This window comes from Emys orbicularis, chromosome 1 (genome assembly GCF_028017835.1).
Source record: "Emys orbicularis isolate rEmyOrb1 chromosome 1, rEmyOrb1.hap1, whole genome shotgun sequence".
Taxonomy (NCBI): Eukaryota; Metazoa; Chordata; order Testudines; family Emydidae; genus Emys; species Emys orbicularis.
Genome location: NC_088683.1, coordinates 189,446,319 through 189,473,875, shown reverse-complemented (window position 1 = coordinate 189,473,875; position 27,557 = coordinate 189,446,319). Strand labels below are relative to the sequence as shown.

At 39.7% G+C, this 27,557-nt stretch overlaps 1 protein-coding gene across 1 annotated transcript; it reads left to right on the top strand.

The window, feature by feature from the left end:
* The first annotated feature begins 9,336 nt into the window (after positions 1 to 9,336).
* SAMSN1 (SAM domain, SH3 domain and nuclear localization signals 1) lies at positions 9,337 to 26,348 on the top strand. Its single transcript, XM_065423241.1, has 6 exons — positions 9,337 to 9,423; positions 11,768 to 11,900; positions 13,559 to 13,710; positions 15,854 to 16,060; positions 17,992 to 18,142; positions 26,149 to 26,348. Exons 1-6 carry the CDS (start codon positions 9,352 to 9,354, stop codon positions 26,346 to 26,348), a joined length of 915 nt encoding a protein of 304 aa, XP_065279313.1. The 5' UTR covers positions 9,337 to 9,351.
* Positions 26,349 to 27,557: the final 1,209 nt, after the last annotated feature.

The following is a 27,557-nucleotide window of genomic DNA, read 5'->3' as shown; positions in this document are numbered from 1 at the left end:
CTGAGTTTGCTGCAAACATTAATCAGGTGAACCAAAATGATGCTTCAAACACTCATTTAAAAGTAATAAAAACTCTCTTTCTTTTTTTTTTAAACTTTCTTAGAATTAGCTTATTGTTGGTCATTACCTGTGGTCAAGGATATCGCTGCAGTAAAACCTAGCAGATTGGTTTTAAAAGTTTCTTCACTCTTCTAAAACTGAGCAAGCTTGGAGGACAGTCACCTCTGACAGTGATGACTTAGGGTTACTATTTAATACCAGTCCCCACTGAAAGCTTTAGCTGATGGAATATTTTTCTCACAGCTTCCTTCACCATTAAACTATGTTTTGATAACAAGGGATGTAAAGGCCTGATTGTGTTCTCAGTAAAGTCACTGGAGTTTTACTACGGGCTGCATTGGGAGAAGGATCAAGCCAATTTGTCCTGTGCATGAGTGATGTATAAAGTGTGCAAGGAGATAATTAGGGGTAGCCTGCAAAGTGGGGGGAATAAGTTGCTCTGGCCCTCCACCGCTCTTGAAAGCATCAAGAAATGATGTCACATATGTAGTATCATTCTGAGGCACAATTTACTCACCTCTTCCTGTTGTGTAGAGTTATATAGGTATTTAATGCCTCTATTCTCTAAGGGCTCAGTCCTAAAAACACTTAAGCATGTGTGTAATTTTACTAACATGAGAAGTTGCATTGCACTTTGTAGGACCAGGGCCTAGATATGTTTTACATAAAACATTTTTTAAAAGGGAATCCCACTCAATAAATAAGTTTAGGGAGGGTTTAAAAATCAAACAAGCTGGTTCTTTTAATATGTGAGAATATTTGAATTGCTCTGGTTCTGAAAAAAAAAAAAACCACAGGAAAGCAAGGAAGTTCATATTTAAGGATTAGGGACCAAAACCCAGATCCGCAAAGGTATTTAGGTGCCTAACTCGCAGTGGCTTCTAATTCCCAATGGGAATTAGATACCTAAATAACCTTTGAGGATCTGGGAACTTAGGCACCAATACCTTCAAGGATCTGAGCCCAAATCTGAAGTTCTTACCAAGTGTTTAACCAGTCTTTACTCAGGCAACATGCTCCTTGACTTCAGGAGACAATTTTGCTGAGGAAGGGGTTCAGGACCTGTCCCTAGATGTTTTTTGCACATGTCTAAATGAAGGGCGAAAAGGGTGATGGTGAGGTAGATTTGCCCATCATGGCAAGTCCTGAACTGTCAGTTTCATAGCTCCTGTGAGTTTGTCCCACATCCTTAACCTTCCTTTAATGTCATTTTCCTTTCTATGCTTTTGTGTGCTATTCAGAATAGTTTTTAATGAAACAGCAGAGAAATAATTGTCAGAATTCCATAATTATTACAAATACATGTGGGTGCACTGCATGCACAGTGTCGGCCAGACTGACAGGTTTTTCTGGATGGGAGCTGTGTGGTGCTAAGTACTTTTCAAAATCTGCGTGTAGGTGCTATTTAAAGTTCAGGATCTATGTGTGCCTTTTTTAGAAAAAGAAAAGGCAGCCTCCCCTCCACCCCCCATTTGTAAATCATAGTTGTAAAAAGCCATGCTACATCTGAGGTAAATGTTGCTACAATAAGGAGTGTTTTCTGGCCTCACAGATGTGTTATAACTTATTTAAAACATTTTTTGCAAGGTGAAATTTGCTATTAGTTTAGTCTTTCCCATGTCCTTGGCATTAGCCTGTAGGAAAATGGACCCCAATCCTGCAAGCTCTTATGCCCCTGCTTAACTTTAGAAACATAAGAAGCCCTGTTGAGTGAATGGAGTTGTTCACATGCATGTAGTAGTTGCAGGACCAAAGTCATAGACCAGTGATACTCAGACTGAGGCTCGGGAGCCACAAGTGGCTCTTTAATGTCTCTCCTGTGACTCTTTGGAGCAAATGATATTAAAACATTGTGTGGTTTCATTATTAACCAAGCTAAGTTATTAATCAATCAGGATGCTTTTACTATGTTATTAACCAATTGCAGAATACTCAGTCAGTCATTTTGTTGTGAGAATATATATAAATATATAGTAAATGAAACAATAAATGTTCACTACTGTGGCTCTTTTAGGTAATGTTGATCGCTAGTTTGGCTCCTGAGCCACTGAGGTCTGAGTATCACTGGCATAGACTCTAAACAACTGAAAAATAAAGTTTTTAATAGAAACTCTGACAACACTGCTGCCGGGTACTACGTGTTTCACTGTACATTTTGGTGAAGGCTCTAGAGGTTTATGTGGGTGTTAGATAGACATGCTAATAGAACAGCTGTTCAACATTTGCTTTAAAGAGCGATGTTAGCTGAGCTGTAGAAGTGTTAAATATAATTAACACACTACTTTATACAGCTGTTTATTTTCTAGTGATTTTTCCATCATTAAAGTTACTGTTTGCCCTGATGTTTCACGGTGACAGCTTTGTTGAACAACCTCTTTGTCTTTCTTCCCCTCAGCCTGCCACCCCCATGCGATCACTGAATACCAGAGCATACTGACAGAGTCTTATAGAGTAATTTTTAAACCAGTTAAAATTCCATTTTAGTAGCTTGCCCCAGCTGAGTTAGCGAGAACAAGCTGTGTCATTTTTGTTGCTTTGCCTGGTAAGGTACAAGATTTAACCATGTTTTGTTTTTTAAATGGACTAGAAAGTTATATTAATAGTCAGATATTCTGTATATGTAATTAATGTGTAAATGGGCCAAATCCTGTGAAGTATGGTGGGCCTTTTGTCTCCTCTCTTAGCTCTTTGTTATACTTCTGATTGTTTCTGAATCAGATGTTCAAATTCTTATACTTTATACAGAAGTGAGAAACTTCTGCATACAGAACAGCCCTAAACTTCAAATATGATAGCTTGCTATCAGGCCAGTTAAAAGACCATTTCCTGTGATCTATTAAAGAATTAAGATGGGCTGGCTAATAGTTATCTCTAGCTCTCTGTTTCATCTCCATAGTGACTGACACTGGATCCCTTGTTCTGAGGGACTAGAAGTATCATGGAATGGATGTATTCAGCCCCACCCTATGTAGGTGAACTTTGCCCAGCTCTACTTATCTCCATTGATCAAGCAGACATATTCTGTCCTCTTGGATGTTCCTGTGGCTTCTTTCCCTGCAGTGAGGAAAGAGCAGGGACAGTCTAGAAACACATCACAAAGGAATAATCCTTAGTGGGGGGTGAAGAGAAAAAGAACAGAAAGAAAAAGTTGGGCCAGATCCTCAACTGATGTAGATCAGTGTAGTTTGCTTGAAATCACTAATCATGCTGATTTCCACCAGCTGAGGATCTGGCCCCATTATCTGAAGTACGAACAGCCTGTCAAAGACCTGCAACAGTTACCTTAAGCAATTTATAGCTATACCGTATAAACTGTAGACAGGGGACAAGTGAAAACTGGAGCTGAAAATGAGTGGAGGAATTTCAAACAAGGCGACATTTACCCCTGTGCAGAGAGCCAGCATGAAGCCTCTGCACCACTTACCTCCCACTTAAACACTATATTGAATGGGACTTTGGTGATGCACAGAGATTGTGCTGGCATTCTATACTAGGGGCTGCTACTCAGCAGGTAGAAATTGTGAATGTCCGTTGGAGATATGACCAGGCTGAATTTCACCCATAATCAATATTTACTAAGGCAACCACTGTCACTTGTGGCACATAGGCTAGCTTTTGAGATACAGAAGACTCTGACTAATTTGTCAATAAGAAGTACTCTAATTAGGAAATATATAGTTTATAATAGGAAGACAAAGTATCCCATAGATTTTAGTGTCTGTTGTTTTCTATTTGTTTGCCAAACATTTTGGTTTGTTTTCTATTCTTTGCCCTTCTTTTAAACTTCATTGAAGATTTTAAGAATAACTCGCAGGCAAGTAAAAATGTGATCAAAATAAAAATAAATGTGTCTTTTCACAGCTTTAAAGGGGTTATTTAAAAAATCTCAAATTTCTGGGAATGAAAGAAGCATCAGAAGATAGAAGAGTCATTAAAAACAATTTGATATGTTTGCCTTTTCGCGTTATGTTTATTGGATACTAGAGCGCAAATGGAAAGCAAGCCAGCAATGTTCTTTTACTGAATCTAAATAAATGATACAGTCCTTCTGTGGAAAAATAAGGGTGTTTTTTTCACATGCCTGCATTAGATTTCATTGTGCAAATTCACATCTGCTTAATGCACCCATCAGTAACTCTTGTGTGAATCCAGCCAGCAAAATCACTTAGTTTTATAAGATATAATCAATGACATATTTTCATCTAGTAGATTTGCATTTGCTTTAAGATCTTCCCTTAACCTGGAAATGAGGCCTACAGATTATGACTATGCCTTCACAAAATAGGTGTTCCCTGACACTAATGCGGTGACTGACAATACCAAAAGTAATAGCCTTGTTCCCCTCCGAGCCCAGGGCTCCTAAATCTGCATTTCTTTATCGGTATAATGGGGTTGAATACATTTTAAAAGGTGGTAGCTATTGATTACTTAATGGAAAAAGTTAGTATGGGAGAATTGCTGAAGCAGCCCTATTTAGTGCTCTTCTGTGCAACAAGACCATTATCTGGAACGGTGGAAATCATCCTGTAACCCTTATTAATATTTAATAGCTCTGAAGCAACACTGAAGTATACTACAAAATAGCCCAAGGCGTCTGTCCAGATAGGATATAAGGTTGTTTCAAGGCTCTAAAAAGAATAACTGATTTCCCTGTGCTCAAGTTGTTTATGAGTAAGAGCAACAATAAACCCTTTTCCTCTGTTCTTTTTTAGACTATCTGAAGCACATCAGCACTTTAATATACAGTTATTCCTAGTAGGCAGCTTGAAATGATGGAATGCTACAGAAAGGTCACTGTATGTTTAGAGATCACTGAATGAGAATATTTTCCCAATATTGTTGTGATTCCCAGCCTCCCTCTTTCCATCCCTCCCACTCTGCTGAGGAGCATATTTGGCAAGGCTGACAAGTCAGTGAAAGGTGTTAATCCTGTCTAATAGACCCATAATCCTTGGGGCTATGTTTTATATCATACTATTGAGCTAACCCCTTGTCATATGATATTGTTGATCTAGTAAATATAGAAGTTATTTCTGGGAGCTTTAAATAAAATTAAACTGCACAGACTAAATTGTCCTTTAACCAATTCTTAGTAGCTTTCTCCAACAGATTTTCTGATGGATTACAACCAATTAAGAGACACCACAAATAAAAAATAAATACCTTTTTAAAATGACTAAGTCAGCATTTGAGTTAATGAATATATACAAATATATTTCATGTAATAATTTTGTAAACCACGCTAATGCCAAAACAATCAAAATGAAATAAACAAAAATAACATAAAAAAACAAGATATCAGGCTAGAAAACTCAACAAATATATGCCACAGAATGCCTTCCCGGGACTAGAACCCTATTACAAACCGAAGATCAGTGAGAGACCAACCTCACATTACTGGGAGAGGTCACTCTGGCTGTAAACTTTTCACTGAAACAATATTTTGGTGAAAAAAAATCTTTTCTGAAAATTTTCCCCAAAACACAGATTGTTTTCTAACCAGCTCCAATAAGAAATAGTTTGTATGTTTTGGGGGAAGAGAGGATTGGGCTATCAGGGAATTTTTAATCTGAATTGTGTAAAAGGTGAATCTGAATTATTTTTTTCTTTAGAAGAAAATAGAGATTTTAAGACCTGCTATTTTTCTGTAGTTTTCCACTGTCACCTCTCTCTCCCCTCCCTCGTCAACTATTTTTAGTTTAAAAGTGACTGTGTGAGAGAGATACGGGAGCTAAAATGGATAGTGACCCTGTGATTTATGAGCAGGGACAGAATAAGATGGGGTCTTTCCTAGATGGAAATACCCAGGGGAGGTATATGTGTACACAGGATAGTTGGTATCATTTTGATGAGCACCATCCTTAAGATCACAGTTGCTGACGCTGAATGTCAGCTTGTCACCCTGTACAACAGTCAGAAGTATGACAGTTTACTGATGAGACTCTTAGAGGGCTAACTATACCCAGAAAAGGACAGTATACAAATACATAGAAGTAAACTGCAGCTTATTAATTATGGGTAGAAAAAGGTACAGATCTGTATCATCACTCAGAAAATTACCATAAGGTTAAATTGTTACTCAGATCTCAACTCCATCAGAGTTGAATGCCATAAGAGCTTCAGATCCCCTGCTTTTAAGAACACTTCATGAAAGGACATGAGTGGTGTTCAGATAACACATAAATGGGATGATATAAGAACATACACAGCGAGGGTTAGTTCATCAGTCTAGTTCTCGTAAGGCACCCACCACTGTAGTATATGAGTACCTCACAAACACATGAATTTATCCTCATGGTAGCATTATTCGCATTTTATAAATCAAGCACTGTGGCATGATGAGAATAAGGATGGTATTTTCAAAAGTCCTTTTCAAAGGGATGGTATTTTCAAATTCTGCTCCTACTGAAGTAAATGAGAGTTTTCCCGTTAACTTCATGTAAACTGAGTTATTCCAATGTGGAACATTTTTTTGAAATACCACCTGAAGGAGCTTACCCAAGGTGACAAAGGGAGTTTGTGCCAGACCTAAATATTGAACACTGGGTTTCTGAATCCCAGTCTAGTGCCTTAATCACCCTTCATTTTGCTTACACATCACTCAAGGGAAACCTCAATCTGAAGCTTCCTCCTCAAAACTGCAATATATTCAGAGGTATATTTGATGGAGAAGCTTGGAAGCTCATGAGACTTCAGTAGGCTGGTGGACAAGGCCTCAGACATCACACCTGATAAAGCCTCCTGTAAAGTTATCTTAAAGTTAAAGAAGCTAGAGAGAGAGACGGCTGGGGAGACCTGTTATGGTTGATGGGAGGGAAATATGACAGGCATTTTAAATACCTGCGGCAGATGGAAGGAGAGAAGGACTGTTAGAATCACCAGATGGAAAGAAAAAGAGAGAACAAGCAATCCATTAGGCAGGCTGAAGTCACAGTGAGGGAGGAATGGATAAATGAATATGAGCAATTCTTTAACCCAGAAGTTTTAAGACATGTAGTTTCTGGAGCAGAATTCCGAAATGTACACTATTCATGCAGTTTGATATTTACTATTAAGTTTAGTGCATTTCCCTTCCAAATTATGCAAATGGAAAGTTTTGGATACCCAGATACCTACTGAGAAGGGCACACAAAGTATAAAAATAAAATAAAACAAGCAATAATCTTGTGAGTGTATTACAGGTCATTTTCTCTATCTTATATGTAAGAGTAGAAATTAGAAGGGTTAGCTCTTGGCTTAGCTTTGAATAACTGTGAAAAACCTAAATTGATCTCTTAAAAGATACTGTTACAAGTCTAGAAACTCTGGCAGTTGATTTATTAGGTTCAGATTGTCAAAAGGAGCTTCTAACTTGGGTGTTTCAATTTTTGGATGATAAACATTAGACAGCTACTGGACCAGATTATTCTGTGTGCTCAGTACACTTTGGCCACTCAGGCAATGCAAAGTGAAAGGATTCTGCCTGGAAACGGACAGAAGATCATTCTCTTGTGGAGGGGAACTCCCCACTGCTGTAAAGCTGACATAGTCTTCAATGCTAACTCCAGTGTCAGCCTTATCCTCAGCATTGGATGTGTGTGGCAGCAATAAGGGGGCATGGTGGAGGCAGAGCAGAGCTTTGATATACCAGTTCTCCACAATTGTGCCAGTGGTACAAATTAGTGCAGCCCCCTTGGTTGCTGCAATGCCATGGCCAGGCAATACAGGCTTAGGGAGCTGCAACCAGCTCCCTGATATCAGCCCATCCCTGCACCGAACAGAGCTCAGAGCTCTGGCACAGGAGGGAAGTGAGTCCGTGTGTGTTTAAAAATTGGGCACCTAAATTAGAGGCTATTTTTGAAAAATGTGGAGCTTACTGATTACTCTGTTTGTTTCACTTGGTTTCGTAATGTTCCCGCACAGAAATAAGCTTAAAGTTCTTTATTCGGAACTCTCTCTTAAGGGCCAGTTCAATTCCCAGTGAAGCCAGTGAGAGGCTTTCCGCTGCCTCCAGTGGGAACTGAATCTAGCCCAAACTAAAGAGCCTTAAACAGTCTTCAGCTGCAGTTCCCAGTAGGAAGGATAAACTGTATAAAGTTAATTGAACAGCTACAGTAATAGAACTGGTGTCCTCCAAAGCACCTACGTTGTTTAATACTAAATGTAAATGGCCTGATTGTGATCTCCCTTACCACCAGAGTAAATGACGATAACTCACTGAAGTCAATGTAAACTACGGATGTGAAACTGGTGTACATGAGCTCCTATAATCATACGCATAATCTAATTCCATGCATTGTTAACAATGTCTTTGATTCAGATTGCTTTGTCTCCAGATATACACTCATATTTTGTCCCTATAGGCACCTCTAAGGCTGTGTCTGTCTCTACTTAAAAATAGCATGTTATGTTCCATTCATAGGCAAAGAAGTTTTAACATAAGAGAGAGAATTTGTATTTGTCTTAATAATGAAAAAGAATATTGTCAATGAGCTCAATTTTGTTTGTTTATTTTGTCTTATAGCGCACAAGTAGTTTTGGAAACTTTGACCGTTTTAGGCACCATTCAGTATCAAAGCCAGATGATTCAGTTGAGGTTTGTATGTTGCAATAATCTACTTCTGTTACTCCCTCTCCCTGTGACTGTTGGGGAAACAGTAGGGTTCAGTGGTGTAAAACATGCATTGGTGCGCACTTGCTCACGTGCATGCTCCTGTTGAAATCAATGGGAACTACTTGCGTGACTGAGTGCTTAGCAACCAGAGTAAGGTTTGCACAATCAAGCCCTTAATATTTGCGTAGTGCAAAGGACAGGGTCATTTCTGTTTTTAAAAAAGAAAGGGCAGCAAGAACTCAGGAAAATCTACACTTCAGAGGGCTGCTTCTACAATAGTGGCCTTATGCTAGCATCCTGGAGATGTGGCTTTCTGTCTTCAAGTGTGTTAAGTAAATTCCCACCACTCTCATTTGGATCAGGGACCATAAATAAGGTGAGCATCAATTTGTACAGCATTTTCTATATCCCATTTGTGAGTACTTAAGCGAAGTGCAAGTCTGTTGTGTACATATAATTCCCCAGACAGTTCTAAAGCTAGAAGAACTGCTAATAATAACTTGCATGCACCTTACCTGAATCCAAAATATCTCTCTGCAGTCTCTCATTCCATTACATCTGATTTTATTTTCATGAGTAATAATGGTTTTGGGTTTTTTTTAATTTCAAATTAGATATGTGAAGTGGAGACTGTAAGTGACATTGGAGATCCAGGACAAAATAAAATGGCAGGTAATGGAGGAAGCCTGGGAAAGAAGATGCGGGCCATTTCCCTAACCATGAAGAAAAAGATGGGTAAAAAGTACATCAAGGCACTCTCTGAGGACATGGTAAATATGCTTAAAAAAATCTTTGGATTTGTATGATCAATTACATTAGAAATTTTGTGTGTGTTTATTTCATTGTTTTACGGTAGCATGTTATAAACTAGCATTGATGTACCAGAGTTCAGGTGTATATAACTTAGTGACACATATTGAATTAAAACAGTAGTTACCTCAATTATATATCAATTCTTTCCCTCCACGCTTTTCCTCCCCTGTGTACGCATATTCTCTCTCCCTCTCACACGCACGCACACACGCGTGCGCACAATTTCACCCTCCTGGGGTCCAGGATAGAGACGAGAGTTTTATACTATTGGGAAAGGAGAGATTTTGCTTTGCCAACAGTGAAAAGATTGTGTGTGCATCCATCCATCCATCCATCCATGAATACAGCCATGCAAGTGAGGGGAAAGCTTCTTAAACACTCTTCACTAACTGTCCATCTGTGTAAGGACCAGGAAAAATCTGATCCAAAATGAGATACATTGGAATTACCATACTGAATCAGATCAGTGGTCCATTTAGTCTCGTATCCTGTCTCTGACCAAGGCCAATACTAGATGCTTCAGAAGAATTCTCACGGTGGACATTTATGGAATAACCTGCATGCAGGAATTCTTTCTAATCCCTGTTAGGCTTATGTCCTGAAGCAGGAGGGTTTATATCCCTCATACATTTTTATCTTATCTAATGCAACTGCAGATATTCTTATTATATATAAAAATAAATGTAAAATCGTTTTTTAATCTAACTAAACCTTTTTCCTCAATATATTCTGGCAGTGAGTTCCACATTTTAATCACATACTGTGCATTAAAAATGTATTTCCTTTTATTAGTTTTATATTTGAGTTTCATTTTCATTATGTGTCTAGTTGTTTTTGTATTATGAGAAAGAATAAACAGGAGTGCCACATTTATTTCTGTGTAGTTAAATTAATTCTTCATACAAAAGAAACAGACAACACATACAATCTTCTTTTCCCCTGTAACTAATACATTCAGTGCTTCTCAACTGATTAACTAGTGCAGGGTGCAATAGAATGGTGTAACTAGCATTCTCCCTGCTGGAAACCAGTCATCCTTGATTTGTGTTACGTGCATCTGCATGGGAAGAGGAAGTTAGTTTCTAGAGATTAGTCCCACATCAGGGGCCCTGGGCCCACTCCACAAATGTGCTATCACCTTTGATCTACTCTATGAGCCAAATAACGGATGTTTAACATTTTCCTTAGTTTGATGCAATATCCCACAGGGCATATGATATCCAGGTTACATCAGCATGTCACGCTACGTTGACATTGTAATGCAATACGGTAAAGAACCAGCTTCCTTTGAAAATCATCATTGTTCCATTTAGCTATTACATCTGCTTTAAATGAAGTGGTGACTGAAGCATGGGTCATACTTTCTAATCTTTGCAAACTCTATAAGCTATGCTTTGAGAGGTAGCATTTAATAATATAACCTCTAAGGTCCAGTACCCAGGCCTTAGATGATTTTGTGAGGGAAATGGGCCTATGTTAATTTTGTAAAAGCAGAATTTTTGTTATGAGACTTGAGCAGCCAACTCAGGGAGTGTGATAGCTGATCATCCACACTCCCATCTGGAAGGTTGGCTCTGGAAAGCCCTGACCTTGGTTCTAGCTGCAGAAGGCCAGTAGAGTCCAGGTTCTGGGAAAGCTCTTTGCAAGACATAGCAGTTGCAGCTAATGGTTCCCTTCCTGCTCCTATGGGCTTCCTGAGTATGTGGAAGAGGCAGCCTTTTTGAATTAGGCCTCAGATGATTTTGTATTTTCCGCCTGAACTTCTAAAATTAGCAAAGATAACTTACAAAACATGAAAGGTGAAAAACTTTGGGATAGATTTTGGCCCCTGCTCTGGTGAGGCAAAGCAGCCAGAAAGTCTCTTATCTGGCTATCTAGGATTTCCCCTTGATAAGCCTCAGATGGATGTAACTGTTGTGCCAGATTCACTACTGTTGTAATTCCGCGGAGTTCAGGGATGAATTTAGCCAGTGTCCTTTTCTGGAGGGCAGTCACTGGGGAAATTGAGGCACAGAAAGGGTAAGTGACATGTAAATGGTCACAGGGTGAGTAAGTTGTGGAGCTGGGAATTAAACCCTGAATTCCTGATTCCCAGCCCCATGGTATAACCACGAAAAGTGCTTCCTCCCTTGTAATGGTTGGTAGTGAAAGAAGCTTTCTTAAACTGCAACTAAACTGTAATAATAGGGTTTTTTAGAATCATTGTGGATAGGCAAAGTAAATATGCACAAGATATTGCGTGTCAGCTGTGCATATAAAATCTATTTCACTGCATCTAACCACTGATTTTTATTGCTGAAGAATGAAGAAGGAAAAGAAGTCTGCTACTCGCATAGTGACCCTGGGGATGGAACACACACGGAGAAGGTCTGCTTAAAAGCCAGTGACTCCATGGACAGTCTCTATAGTTTGAATAGTGGCCAGAGCTCTTCTAGTAAGTACAAAAAAAGCATAGCCTGTTCAGTCTCTTTCTTTATTATTTATTATTGAATACGCCTTGAGTTGTTGGCACTGGGGAACAGAAATTTGATAACACAAGGATTTTTATTCTAGCAGACAAAGCTATAACAAGATCCAACGGTTGGATGTTAAAGCTAGAGAAACTCAGTTTGGAAGTAATGTGCAGTTTTTTAACCTTGAGGTTAATTAGCCATTGGAACAATTTGCCAAGACTTTTTCTGGATTCTTTACTGGCAGTTTTTAAATCAGGATGTTTTTCTGAAAGATCTGCTCTAGCTCAAACAGGAGTTAATTCAGGGAAGTCATACAGCCTGTGTTATACAGGCGGTCAGAGGTACGTTAGTACAGTAGTTCCTTCTGGCTTTACCATCTGTGAATCAGACTTTGCCCATTTTCATAATTAGAACCAAAATTTAACCCCACAATAATTAAACTTGAGCTTTTCAACAAGCCTGACTTCCTGCCTATTGATACAACAGCCTTAAATGTCAGAGCTGGCCCTAGGCCTCTCGCTGCCATGGCCCCATCACCTGTGGAGTGGTGATTGCAGGGTCACCCACATACGAGCCTTCTCTTAGGGTGGCTGGGAACCCACTGCCCCCAGTCTGCAGATGGATTAGCCAAAAGGAGTTACCCAGCATGACTCTGCTGCTCTGGAGGAGATGGGAGAACCCAGCCAACACAAAGGCAGCAGAGGACCAAGGTCTGCCTCCTTCCCAACCCACCAAAAATCTGCTATTCCCCCCACCAAGTAGCATAAGCTGGAGGTTTGGGGAGGCATGTAACTCTCCCAGGGGCAGTGGGGTTCCTTTCTGGCTGCCATGCTGTAGGCAAACTGCTCCCCAAAGACTGTACATGATGATGTTGCACTGGTGTCACCGCATATATAATCTGATCTGAGTGGGTTCGGTAGGCACAGGCCATTTGTACTTAGTGGTTAGTCTGGCCCTGAGTTGTAGCTGTGCACTTGAACAACCACATCAAGTCAAATGATTTTTATGGTCATTTTCTCTGATGTGATTTGTACAAACTATATGGGAGTTTACTTCCAACACACTGCTGGTCTTATCTAAAAACATACTTGGATGGGATTTTGCAGAGCTTGCTTCAATTTGCCTGACTTACTCTACTGATGTTTTATTACCCAACTTGGATAAAATGACAGGTAGAAATGTAGATAAGACTAAAATTTCCCTCTGTAATGTAGGTGCGTTGAGGTCCTAGTTTATAATATAATGAAATAAAGTAGTTTCTGCAGTATTTGTTTCAGTTTCTCTGAATAAACAGGACAAGTTCAGCAGCTATAATTCCCTACATTGCAGTTTTAAAATACATATTATTAATCTGCAGAGGTAATATTCAAACAAGCTCATAAGTAAAATGAGCAGTCTATTAGCATCAGCATCATAAAGGATTACTGCACAGAATAAATTAAAGGTCTCCAACTTATTTTGTTTAGCCTTTCGTAGTACATTTGATTATTGAATATATTTTTCTTGGAATGGGTGAAAACTCTCTTAGTACAGTCTTTTAATCCTGTGCTTTGCATATTAGCCTCTCCATTTCTATACAAAATTGAATATCTAGTAGTTCAAGGAAGGGGATTTAAATCTTCATTCTCCTCTCCATTAGGTGGAGTGACTAGCTGTTCAGATGGAACCAGCAACAGGGACAGCTTTAGACTTGATGATGAAGTCCCTTACACTGGACCATTCTGTGGACGAGCCAAAGTGCACACCGACTTCACACCGAGTCCTTATGACACTGACTCTCTCAAAATCAAGGTGAGACCATCATCAAAATTGCTTTGTGCAGTAGAGATATCTGAGACATTTGTTAGGGAAGGGGTCTGTTCGTTCATTTCTGACTTTTAAGGATATATGACACTTTAAAACAGACACAGTCAGTTTAGCAATACCTTTGTACAGGGCTAGTTCATACAGAGTTGTCAGACCTACTATTGCAGGGACCCTGAGTCATGGGACTCCACCCTATCACAGTATTTTTGAGTTTGCCCTCTCATCCAGGGTGTGTCCAGATCTTGAGTCTGTCCATTTAAAATACTGCTCCCAAAATCATCTTTCTTGAGTGTTGCTTTGATTATGTTACCCCTGTAAGCTATGCTGCTGACTCCTCCTTCTCCCCTGCATCAAATATAAGCTTCCTACTGTCACCTTTAAACCACTATATGATATAGTCCTGCCCAGTTTATCTATTACTCTATTGTATCCTCAACCTCTGCCTTTGCTTGGTGATCATTTTCACCACCAGTTAGTTCATTACTTCCCCAACCACCTCAGTGGTGTTGTCTTTTTTCAAATCAGCTATTTGGTGATATCAGATGGCATAACGATGAGGTCATGTACATTTTTCACTATTAAGGCAGCTTGCTTTAAAGTTGTGAGCTGCCTGCTGCTTGGGGCTCAAAACTTGTGAGTACAGCCCATAAAATTTCAGCACCGTTCAATCAAAACACAAACCTTAGCTCTGAGTTGGCTTTGAACCCCAGGCTGAGCCTAATCTGGATTCAGATACAAATCCCCCTCCCAATATGTAGAAATGAGACCTTTCCAAAAGCATAGTGTTTTTGCTTCATGGGGCTGGGGGCAAATATTTCCTTAGCTTTCATTTCATGTGGTTTCATACCTCTGAGTTTAGTGGTCAAACAAACTCAAAACCTGGTGAAACCCTGAACTTTGCATGATTGCAAAGCAAAACTATCATTTGGCTGAAATTTACTCAAAATGTTTGCAGAATTTATAACACACATTGTAATAAACTGGGTCTCAATTTCAAGTTTGGAACAAAATCTCCAAACCCAAGGTGGGTTTGGAGATTTGCTGCATATGCTTTGCACACCACTATTTGAAATACTGTGGTAAATTCTTATTTTAAGGCAGAATTATATATATATAATTTAACAATTAAGGTCTAGATTGTGTATTTACAAACTGCCCAGAATAAAGGAGTTTGCTGCTGGGACAGTGCATTGTTGAGCTGTCCCAGGAGCAAACTGGGGAGGGGTTTGCCTTCACTGAAGAGTTAGCTTGGGTGATCAGCACCTGAGTAAGCCTAGCCCAGGTGTGAGAGCCCTGACTGCAAAGGTCTATCTTTGTTACCATTCTCACTTGCTTGTTGTCGTCTGGAGCATATCCCATGTTTTTTTTGTGTGCCAAGGTGTTCTACGATTCTTTTTTATCAGTTGTGGGAGAACTTGTCTACCCTTTGGGGGAACTATGGGAAAGGCATTGGAGGCCTATCAGCACTTGAGTGATTTAGCCTGAATCCTCACCGCAAAGTGGGTGGGTTCCAGCTCAAGTTAAAGTAGAGCCTGGGTTCTAACCCCCACACCAAGCTATGTAAGCTAGTCTGGCTTAAAGCCCCTCCAAATCAAGTCAGAGGTTTTTCTGTGTGGATGGTTTGGGGGCAGGATAGGAAGCTGGGCTAAAACCTGGGTAAGAGTCCAGGTTAACTATGTAGTGGAGATATACCCTATGAATGCCCTCTTGCTCCTTGCCAAGACTCCACCCATTCCCTGTCCCTTCCTGCCCACTGCTGGCCCATCTGCATGGGAAGGAAAATAGTAGCTCCACAGAGGCTACTTCCCATCCCATATGTAAATTGTATTGCCCGCACAAGCAAGAAAGGGGTCCACTTTCTGCCCCTTACTCCTCTGCAGGGGTTTGTAGGGCCAGGGCCAATCTTGCCACACATTACTCTGCAATTGTTTTCTGGAATTTTGTAAATCAAGAAGTATTCCCTAGTTGTGGAAGGAGAGTTTCTTCATTCTAGTTAATACTGCTGAGCACTAATGTTGCTTCTGCTCGATGTTGTCTGTGTAGTGACTCTGTTCTTGCTCCATTGAGGTAACAGGTTACATATCACAAATCATCTGCCTCAGATTTGGTGTGCTTTTTTTTTCTCTAGAAAGGAGACATTATAGACATCATCTGCAAAACCCCCATGGGTATGTGGACAGGCATGCTGAATAACAAGGTGGGGCACTTCAAATTCATTTACGTCGATATTATTTTGGAAGCGGAAGCTACACCTAGAAAGATAAAGGCACACAGAGGGAGCAAAAGGGCCAAACCTAAAACTCTGCAGGAACTTTTGGAACGGGTCCATCTTCAGGTCAGCAAACACATTTCCAGTTTTGTGTTTTATTTTGTTTCTGTGCATTTGCTCTTATTTTTACATCAAAGCCAGGGCCAAAATGGCAGGCTCCAGCAGCTTGGGAAATATCCTATCAGTAGCCCAGAAGATGCTACTTCCTTCCATTACCTAGCCAGTGGATATGTGGATGTGAGGGTGGTTGTTGGCAAAATAAGGCATGAGAGTACATTAATCCTTCACTTAATATGCCTTTTTCTTAGTTGGTAAGGTCCTTGGGGAAGAGGTAGTCTTTTTTTAGTATAGGTGTGTAGTGTGTGTAGCCCAATGGGCCCCAATTTCTGATTGGGTCTCTAGATATTACTGCAATACAAATGATAAATAAGAATAATAACAACAATGTTATGGCACTGGTATTTGTGTGGGAATGAATCACTTCTCTCTGCAGGAATACACACACACACACTCAGACACTGGGACAACACACACACAGTTGGGGGCACCAGGAGTAACAATGCATTAGTCCTACAGCCATCTACATGGTTCTCTGCATGCTCCCTCTGGCTGGCACCAGTGTAAACAAAATACCCAGCCTGCTTATGGAGCTGGACTCAAATTGTTTTCTGGATACAGAAAATTTGAATGCTTCTTCTTAGGCTGTTTTATCAATGGAATAATTATTGTAACACAGACATAAAATAATAATAATGACAGTATTATGACACTGCAATTTCAAAGCAGTTTGCAAACCCTAATTAATCCTCAAAACTTCCTACTGCATGTTAGTGTTGTAAATATTATTGGGTAAAATGTATCCCTCACGTGACTCGAATTTGGCCACTGATCTTCATTTTACAGTTCAGGAACTTGAGATGCAGAGAGGTTGTGAATGGCCCAGTGTCACAGCCTGAGATAGCAGTGAGTCGAGAGTAGAACACAGAAGCTCCTGGTTCCAGCTCTAGACTTAGTTTACTCCTATAAAAGGAGAGGGAAAATATGTTCAGAAAGTATGTTACGTTAAAATTAGAAAGGGGACCCAAGCTACAAAGGTCAGGCCCAGATCCAAACATTTGCAAAGTTTAGTGGTGACTGAATCTGGAGTTTTGGTTTGTCCTATTTTGGTTTGTCCTGTTTGGGCCAGGCACTGAAATTTGGGGGTATTGGAATGAAGGGGCTTGGTTCAAGTCCATCTAAATGGAAACTCTCTCTTAGTGTCTTGAAAGGTTATTTTTTTCCCCTGACCTGTTAATGAATCATATTCTTGGTTCTGTGTCAGTGTTATCCCTCCAGGCAATCCAACTTTAATTTAACAATAACTAATTGTGGTGGTGGAAAGGACAATAATGCACTTAATTTCATTCTGTGACCTTTAGAATGGCTTATCTTATGCAGTAGACACTAAGCAATGCCTGTTATGGGTATGCGCTGCAGTTTCTAGCAGTCCACTGACAAAAATAGAAAACCTGACTTTCCAACAGAAACACCACACAAAGTCTTCTATGAAACAATTCTCATGTTTCTCAAATTAATATGGGAGTGTTACAGACACTGGGCCAGATCCTCAGATGCTATAAATCAGATTCAATGGAGATACTCTGATTTACACCAGCTGAGGGTCTGGCCCTCTGGATAGCAATAGATTAAACAATGCTGCAGTTCAGCTAAATAAACCCAGTCTGAATGTAAAGTGTTAGTATATCTGAGGTACTCTGAGACACATTGCAGGATGTCTCATGTTATGGGCAGGACAAGGGAGGGAACAGTAATTTGACAGCTCTCTTTAAAACAAGCCCTGAGGCAATGTTGCTGATTGGGGGACTCGGTGCTCCAGGAGTCATGATGACTTTTCTCCCCATTTCCACCAAAAAAATGAAAGAGAGAAATTATGGTTATGTCTCTCACTGAACCTGCTGATTGCTCACTAAAGGAATTGTTTGCTTTTCTTTTTGTAGGAATACTCATCAACCCTCTTGCTAAATGGCTATGAGACTTTGGAGGATTTAAAGGAGCTACAGGACAGCCATTTGATTGAACTAAATATTACAAACCCAGAAGACAGGGCAAGGTTACTTTCTGCAGTTGAGAATCTACAGGACTATGAAAGTAAGTGTGTAAACTTACATTCAATGTTATGTTCTCATTTTAATTGGAGACATAAACACATTTAAAATAATGGTGACTTCTGCCAAAGTCCACAAATTAGACTTTTTCCTCAAATAGGAAAAATTCCTGAAAAATTATCTCAGGTACTATTATTGCCCCTCTCCCAGAAGTATATGAATGCCTCACAACAGCTCTGTAAGGTAGAGCATGGCTATCATCCCTATTTTACCGATGGGAACTGAGGCACAGAGAGGCTAAGTGATGCCTGTGATAGAGCAGGAAATTGAAATTAGATCTCCCATGTCCCAGGTTTACTTCCTAGAAGTACATTAAAACATTTTTGTCTTTGTCTTCCTGCAAAGGAGGATCTTCAACATCCTCTCTTCCCATTCACTGTTCCTTCCCTTTAGCCCCTGGTGAGAGCCATGAAATTTACTGGCATTTGTAGTACAGATCAGCAAACAATGGTTTGGATAAAACAGTAGCTGATCTGTAGTCTCAGCTTGAAATGAACCTGAACTGGATCTTGTTTGAGGTTCAAGAAGTTATTAGCTTTCTCTGTGTGTGTTTTGTTTTCCCTTTTATGCTTATTTGCACTTGCTGCTTTCACTGGACTTGGAAGTACCAAGACCGTGAGACATGCTATTGTGATATTTTCAGCCTGATTTCTAACCCAAAATAGTTCAGATAAGTTCCTACAAATTTCAGCTAAACAGCTACATATTTGGATACTCATCCAGACCAAATCGTAGAGGTTTGTTCTGCATTAATGTAGAGTCATGCCCTTCCTGAGCAACCACTTTGCCAGATATCCACTCTAAATTGAGGATTCTGTGGAAGAAAAAATGGGACCGGGGAATGCAAAGTCTCCCAGAGACATTTTAGGGATTTCTTAGGGGCCTAGGTCTACAGCTCATCAAGAGTAATAGCTCATCTGCAACCCCCCCAGTCTGGCTGTTAACTGGGGTGGAGTGGATTTCTGTCTATCACTCAGTCACTCTTACACACCTGGCCACTTCCAACACATAAAGCTCAATTATTCAGAACTTCACCCCAAGTGGGATCCTCCATCTCATATGCACACTCTGCCTCTCTGAGTTTCTAAGAACCCATGGCTGTCTCAGCCCCCCTCAGCTTTCTGTCTGGGTCTCTCAGGACCCCTCACTCCCAGACCATCTCTGGGTCTCTCTGAATCCCTCTTTGTCCCTTACTGTCTCTCCTCCTCCAAGATGGAAAGAAAAGAGACTCCATGAGAACTGTCAGGAGAGGTAGTTCAAATGGCCTTCTCTGCCCTCACCATTCCCTATGGACTGGGTGACGGATGCACATCAGGAACAGTCCTTCTTTCTATCCTGTAGCCTTTGTCAGCTGAGGGTGGTGAGGGTGGGAAAGGGGCCTCCCCAGTATAACAGATACAATGATTGAAGTGAGGACGAGGAGGAGTGAGCCTGGAAGGAAAGGAGAAAGAACTATACCTATTGTTTAGCCTGCAGTTTGGGTGGAGGTGGCCTCCTGTCCCCTCCCCCTTGACCTGCCCTTGGATTGTGCATATATATCAGTACATATCTAGGTTGCTAAGTGATCATGCTGCACATTCTGTATATTTTATCCTACACGTTTTACATCAACAATTAACAAACAAAACAGGAATAGAAAATGCTAAAGTTATATTTTTACAAGGATTTTTTTATTGGTACAAAGTATGAGTAATTTTAACAGGTTTCTGTAGTCATGAAATACTGTTCTGGTATGGTGTAGTTATGATTTACTGTTTTTAATACTCAAATGATAGCAAGCATTGCAGGCAGCCTTAAGCATCTAAACTCTGTAATAGGCATTAGTTAGTGTCTTTCTCAAGCTACTTTTAATCACTTGATGTTCTTCATGTTCCCATGCCAGCAAAAGTGCAAGGATCAGGGAAGAGTGTCCTTAACCTGACACAGCCTTTTCATATTCTTTACATTAAACCTTGACTAATTAATCCTTACCATCCACGAGTGGTCCCTGCCCTTTGCCAGCATAGGTTTATGCCATTGTTCTTCAGGCAGAATAGTATACTTGAGGATATTTGTGCTGTAGTTTAACAATTGAAATACTTGTAATTGTTCTGTAAATAATAAGTCTTGTAATGTGCTCCTTGTTTCAAGGCTACTGATGATGTGTTGGAGTATTAAGTCCATGGATGAGATGAATAATTGCTTCACATCAGCTGTGAATACATGAGTATTTCAGTTCAGTCAAACGCTGTTCTCAAAGAGCAGAATAGTGAATGGGCCTTTAACATTTAAGCATGTGCTTAATTATAAAGCTTTTATTAAGTCCCAGAGATGTCAATAGGACTTATGTATGCTTAACTTTAAGCACACATTCAAGGAAAATGCTCTCCTGAATCAGGAGCATGGTGATGAAGCTGACCTTAACTGATTGCCATAACACGGTAGTATTTGTCAGTGGACTGATGAGGAGAGAAGTAATGTGCAAGGTTTGACATGACACTCTAAAGTACAAAGATGTTAAAAACTAAAATTGATACAACTGCATAGAGGAATATAAATAAGCCATTCGGTCAAGTAGTTACAACAAAAGAAGGGAGCCAAGATGATCTTGGGGTTAAGTCCAACCTGAGCGTCTGACTCAATGTGTGACCTTGGACACCTCATTTGACCTCCTTGTGCTTCAGCCAATCCAACTGGAAAATAGGGTTGCAAAAGCTGGACACCATTGTTATAACTGAACTTATATATATACCGGTATATGTGGTCATGAGCTGAAATCCTGGTCCCACTGATAGTCAATAGGAATTTTTCTAAAGCATACATGTAATTGTTTTCCTGAATCAGGGTTTTAGATTATAAACTCTTTTCTGAAGGGACGTATCCTTTCACTAGTTCTGTAAAGTTCCATGCACATCTACAGACCCACCGAAATAGTGGTAGTAATAATAATTTCCAAGAGCTAACAAGGGGAAAAACTACATATTCATCACGCATTCATTGTCAAAGACCTAAGGCCTAAAATTTCCTCAATACTCTTAGTTTAATCCTATAGTTTAGTTTAAAATAGTATTAAAACATTGGTTTTCGATGCAATGAGGTTATCGGGAGGCACAAGGTGGGGTGCAGAGCTGGGGTCAGATGGGTCTGAACCAGGGCCGGGCAGCAGTGGAGAGAATGCACAGGGAGTCCCCACTGGTCAGGGAGAGGAGTAAGGGAAAGAGCAGCACCATCCTGCTCTGGCAGTAACCTGCTGCTCTCCCCCTTCTCCACTCCCTGACCGCTGGGGACTCCTGTGAGCTCTCTCTGCTGCCCCAGCCCAGATAACTGGCTGGCCGCAGCCCTGCATATTTTAAACCCTCCAGGCCCTGCACGAGTGAGAGGCTCTGGATGGGGGGGGAAGGAGGGCAAGGATCCTGGTTTGCTCCGTGCCAAGCTGCCATGGGCTCATGTGGGAATAGAGCCAGCTGGATCTTGCCACCACCCCAGTTTCTGTCCCAGAGGGATGGGAGATGGGGCAGGGTGGGTGTGGCGCTTATCTGACTTCCATGGAGAAGGAGGGCACAGCAAAAAGAAAAAGTTTGTAAAAAGTCTGTATTGGAACACGTGTCAAAATTCTGCATACTTGGACTCTTCTAACCTTATCTTAGACAGCTCTGACTGAAAGCTACGTATCTGAAATGAAACTGATTTACTGTAGGAAAAATAACACGCCTTCCATTTGTTGATCAGATAGTGAGGTCTGATGAATCTGCAACACTTAACAGTAGTTGTTCTTTATCTATTCCTTTTCCTGTGCAGTGTATCTTTCACTGACATCCAGGTTAACCCTACAAACTTACCTTTAATGATAAAGAGCTTGACAGGGTATCCAGGAAGTTAAGAACAAGTAGGTGTAAAAGTCAAAAGTTAAAAATAAGTATAGCTTTTATTTGTGGAGTAGGAGAACTTGACATTTACACTGAATCCATATATATTTATAATGCTCAATATTCTGTTGAGGCAGCTTTTGTATTTACTGCATGATAGTCAGAGCAGGCTGAAAATTTTCTATCAATTTTTTTCAGACAAAATTGGCCTGTTTTTCCTGAAGAAAATATTTATTTTATTTATTCAATGAAAAACAGAAAAAATAATATTTTTATTTTTTTCAGACAACAAACACTGGAACATTTTCTAAATTTTCTAATTTTTTCCACAGAAAATACCATCTTTTGACCAGCAATAATAAAGTTGTGACACTGTGAAGTTCAGTGCTGCACCACTTCAGAGTCCCATTCTGTCTTTGTAGTAATTTAGTTTTTAGCTTATTTGTCTCAGATTGATTTTGCTACAAAAAAGTGTGTGTAAATACTCTGCTTTCTAGAAAGTTACAGAGTTTACCCAAGACTACCATATATTCACAGCACACAATAATTCAAAAGCCAGAGGAAAAATGCATACATAGTCCTCTTACAGAAGTTTCAGCTCCTGCCATTTTGGTCCAAATGTGATCTGTCATTGTGACAACATGATGGGAAGACACAAATGCAAAAAATCCACAACAGATCCAGTTGTGCACAAGAAGTTATACTCTTCAGAACATAGTTAAAAAGTCATCTTTTAATGAAAAGGAAACAAATAGGATGACCAAAAAAAAATGGAATTAAAAAAAATTCCAGCAATAACTGTCTCTTCCTGCTCACTTTGAAAAAAGAAAAAAAGAAAGAAATAGACAAAGCTTCCTCTTTGACCATAATGATGTAAACAGGATTAACACTTTTTTAGGTCACTGCTTGAGGGGACAGAGAGATGATTCTACAGAAGCTGATAAAAGCACTTGCAAGTGGTAATGTAAATGATCCTGGGATTACAGTTGAGGAATAGGAAAAACTACTGAGTTCAGCATCTAAGGAAGGGTTCGTACAATAACTTTCTGTAAGCACACAGTGACCACGCAGACTTGGTTTTTTGCTGCCATTGGCTGAAATGTAGCACGAGCTAATAGAAAAGCTAGGTTAGGCATCACATATGTATCCTCTATTATTGTGATTAACTAATAATAATAATTATAATTAATTAATAATCCTGGTATAACTCCATTTAAGTTACTGGAGTTACTCCAGAAATTAACTTGGCCTGATATGTTACCAAAAATTTTCCCTACAAAAAGAGGTGAAATTTCATATGACAAACCATCCTCTGTAAGGTGGGGAGAGGATGAAATAGTTACAGACAATGCCAAATCTGACCAAAGGTTCACCTTTTTAACAGTGAGGATAGTTAACCATTAACTTACATAGGGAAATGGTGGATTCTCCATCACTTGAAGTCTTTAAATTAAGAATGGATAGCTTTCTAAAAAGATAATCTGTACCTCAAAAGAGGTTATGGTCTTGATGCAGACGTGTTATACGGGAGTTTCAGGGCAGATGATTACAATTCGAGCTGGTTGGAAATACTTTGATGGTACCATATTGTGTTAGACTACACAATTCTTTGGAAACTGAAATGCTTTGTGAAATCAGGTTGATTTTGCCAGAATTTTGGTTAGGAGGAAAAAGAAAAAAGTTCCAACAATGCCAAAATGTCCAGTTTTTACAGTTTTTTTGAATGAAATATTGTGATTGTTTTGAAATGACTATCTATGAATCTTCCTTGCATGCCTGCCTTTTCCAGGGAGGGTTTTGCATCCAAAGCCTTAATTCTATCTGGTGTACCAGCAATGCACACTGTAAATACAATCTGGACCCCAGCCTCCTGGTAGACATATGCTATATATGACCATTCTGTAAATGCACATAATCTACTCTACCTCCAATACACAGGATTCATGTTCACTATAAAGCTGTCATCATTAACAAATATAGTATTAATTGAGAACAAAACTGATCATTACATATAAAAATTTCACAATAACTCTCTTACGACTATTCCTCTTTCCCCTTTTGCTCTCCTGATGGCTTTGTTTGCCTTGTATGTAAATGTGCTTTTCTTTGTCTTTGGTCACACCTTACCTAATTTACATCGGAGACACAGTCAAGTAGGCAGAACCACATTCCTTGTGTATCATAATCCTGCCTGACACGCATGTTTAGAACACAATTCTAGCATGTATTGATAACCTTTTGTACACACCCCGTGCATACGCCATGACATGATTTTCAAGACCAGCATGTTACCAGTTCATATATACCTTATGGGACAGCTTTTAGATACAGAGTGCCAACAGTGTGTTAGGTGTAGTATGTCAGGCCTGATATGAGTTGCTGATAGAGTAGTGAACCACCAGTGACTTTCTGTGTCAAATATATATCAAATTCATGACATTTTGGTATGTTCAGTGAGATACCAGGTTGTAGTTGGTTGAGAGATCAGTTTATTTTCTTCCTGTTGAGGCAGTACAGGCGAGTCTCATCTTACACGGGGGTTCCGTTCCGTGGTTAGCGCGTAAAGCGAAAACCGCGTATAGTCAAAATTACATTGAGTTGAATGGCGGCGGAATCGCCCGCACTACAAGTACAGTATTAAAATTGTTATTTTTCTCTTTTTTGTTTTGTTTTTGCCGACCGCGTAAAGCTGAAATCGCGCATGTTAAATGCGCGTAAGATGCAACAGACCTGTATGTCTTTTTTCCATTCACTGGCAGATTATTCATTATAGTGCAAGTGCTAAATAAGGACAAATGTTTTGAAAGAGAAATTTGCTTCTATTTAATTTGGGGAGATTTTCAACAACATGAATGGGAGTTGGGTGACTAATTGCCCTTTGTGCCTTTGAAAATCTCATCCTTTATTTAGGTATGGCCAGATTTTCAGAAATGCTCAGCACCAGCAACTCTCACTGAAAAGCTAAAGTCTAGATTTTTAAAGGTATTTAGTTATTGCTGCACTCAGCATTGCAAAGCCTAAGTCTCATTTTCAAAAGGGATTTTGAATTTCAGTCAGAGTTAGGCTCAGTGCCTAAGTCCCATTGAAATCCCAAGTGCCTAAATCCCTTTTGAAAATGAGACTTAAGTATCTAACCCAGTTAGGCTTTGCAATGCTGAGCACAGCAACACCTAAACACCTTTAAAAATCTGATCCTTATTGCTTTTGAAAAGCTGGCCACTTCATTTTGGTACTGAAATGGGAACTGAGCTCTTTGGCAAATCTGGCCCTCTTTGTGGGTGCTTTTGAAAATCTTGCAATTGTATGGCATGGTTAACATACCCAGTACTGTAAATAAATACACTAAGGCTTTGTCTACACTTGCAAGTGAACGACAAAACTTTTGTCATTCAGAAGTGTTAAAAAAACACACACACCCCAAAAGACAAAAGTTTTGTCGAGGAAAAGCACCAATGTGAACAGCACTTTGTCGGCAGGAGTGCTCTCCTGACAGCAAAGCTACCACTGCTCGCTGGGTGTGGAAGTTTTTTGTTGGCAGGAGAGCTCTCTCCCGCCAACAAACAGCAGCTGCACTGTGTGCCTTTTAGCCGCATGGCTGTAGTGGCACAGCTTTGTGCTAAAAGCTGCGTAGTGTAGACATAGCCTAAATCCGTGCCCTGTGGGGCTTATAGCCTAAAGGTACAGCAGCTACAATACATTACACATCAATCACAGAAGGTTGAGGGCACATTGAAACTGGAATGTTAGATGGTACTGAATTGGTCTTTAAAAGGATTTTGAAAGTGAGGGAAGACATATATGAAGAGCCAGACATATAGACCCCAGCGTTGCAATGCATTTTGCACAAGCAGACCCTTGAACCAATACACAGTCCTTTTGTCTTCTTCGGGGTTCAGGTATCCTTTGAGCAATGTATTGCAGGATCATGTTCATGTTAAGTGGGCTACAGTGACTGTTGACATCATGTAGTGAAAATGATCAATCCTTTGATTTCTAAGGTTTCAATTTCTAACAGATATAAGGTACAGCTCTAATAGAGCTGCAGTTTGCTAATTCAGTTTCTGCAGTGCTCCAAGAACAATCTTGTAATCATCTAAGTGTTGTTCGGGGGGGTTCATAACACTTTCCTTTTCATTTTTTACAGCTGAACAAGAACATGAAAATGAGCAACAGCCCCTGTCCTTAAGCCCTGATCTCAGCTTTAACAAGTCAGAGTTAAATGACTGTCCGAGAGACTCTGGCTGTTACATCTTATCGGAAAATTCAGATAATGGCAAAGAAGAGCTAGATCCAGAAAACCTATCTGACATGCTACAGACGATCACCATCACTGAGACCAACTGATATATGTGCTTTTCTGCAGCTTTGCAGACAGGACTATCAGATACATTAAGCTAACTTGCTAGTATGGCAGCAGAGTAATGGGCTGCAAATATTCTCAACATCGAAAGCACTCTTAGGATTTCCAGCTGAAGTACAATATTTTTGACTTTATTCAATATATGGACATTGGGTACCTGAATCTTGGTTGATGAAAATAATGTCCCATGCTATCCTTGTTTGTTAATTTTTGAACAGTTGACTGAAGGGAAAATAAATAACTGCAATATATAGGGTAACCAGATGTCCCATTTTTAAAGGGACAGTCCCGTTTTTGGGGACTTTTTCTTATATAGGTGCCTATTCCCCCCCCCTCCCGTTTTTTCACAGTTGCTATCTGGTCACCCTAGCTATATATATATATATATTTGTATATTAAATCATTTCCTATTAAAAGAATAGGGAGTTATTTTTAGGCATTCTCACATAGTTCTGGATATATTATCTTCTGAAACATTCTGAAATATTGTAAATAGTGTACATATTTATTTTAAAAGCTAAATATTAATTACTGTCCTTTTTTATCTTCTGATGAATGTTTCTCTGATATTTGTACAAAACATACTTTTCACCAGTACACCAGCATAATCAAAAGGTGATTAGGTCGATATTCTGCAGAATAATGAAAAATACTGGGTCTGACTCACATTGACATTAAAGCTGCTTTACACCACTCTGCTGTGTAAACTGGCCTTAAAATGGGCATCAATATAATTTACAGCCACTTGAAGGCCTCTTTACATTATCATGTGGTGCAAAGGGGCCTTAGTGTAAATGAGAATCAGGCCCTCTGTCTTCAGTAGCCATTAGGAGCAACTTGCCGTTTGAATTTCGTACACATTTATCTTTTCATTACTATTTACAGTCTTTCTAAACATTGTAAAATGAAAGAGAGAGCTATTAGCAACAAACTGATAGCCACAATTGAGCCTTCATTAGTATTTTTGGTGAAACTCCTTCCTTGTGCACTTAGCGTGAAATTTGTCAGTAGAAATACTTGTTTGTATGCAAAAGCCAATAGCTAATACGTTGGTATATATTATCAGTGTCCTCCATACAACAACTAATCATCATTTCCCCATGTATTTTACACTGGAATATACCTTTTATTTGCTTTTCCCCTCTTCTTGAAGTACTTCATTTGACAATAAACAGAACTATGTGATTGAGACT

Bases quoted from the DNA above. Each gene is read 5' to 3' on its own strand.
- SAMSN1 (XM_065423241.1), top strand. From the start codon at position 9,352: ATGCGGGCCATTTCCCTAACCATGAAGAAAAAGATGGGTAAAAAGTAC. The intron at 9,424-11,767 runs GTAAATATGCTT...TTATTGCTGAAG, and splicing joins AGGCACTCTCTGAGGACATG to AATGAAGAAGGAAAAGAAGT. The intron at 16,061-17,991 runs GTCAGCAAACAC...TTCTTTTTGTAG, and splicing joins TGGAACGGGTCCATCTTCAG to GAATACTCATCAACCCTCTT.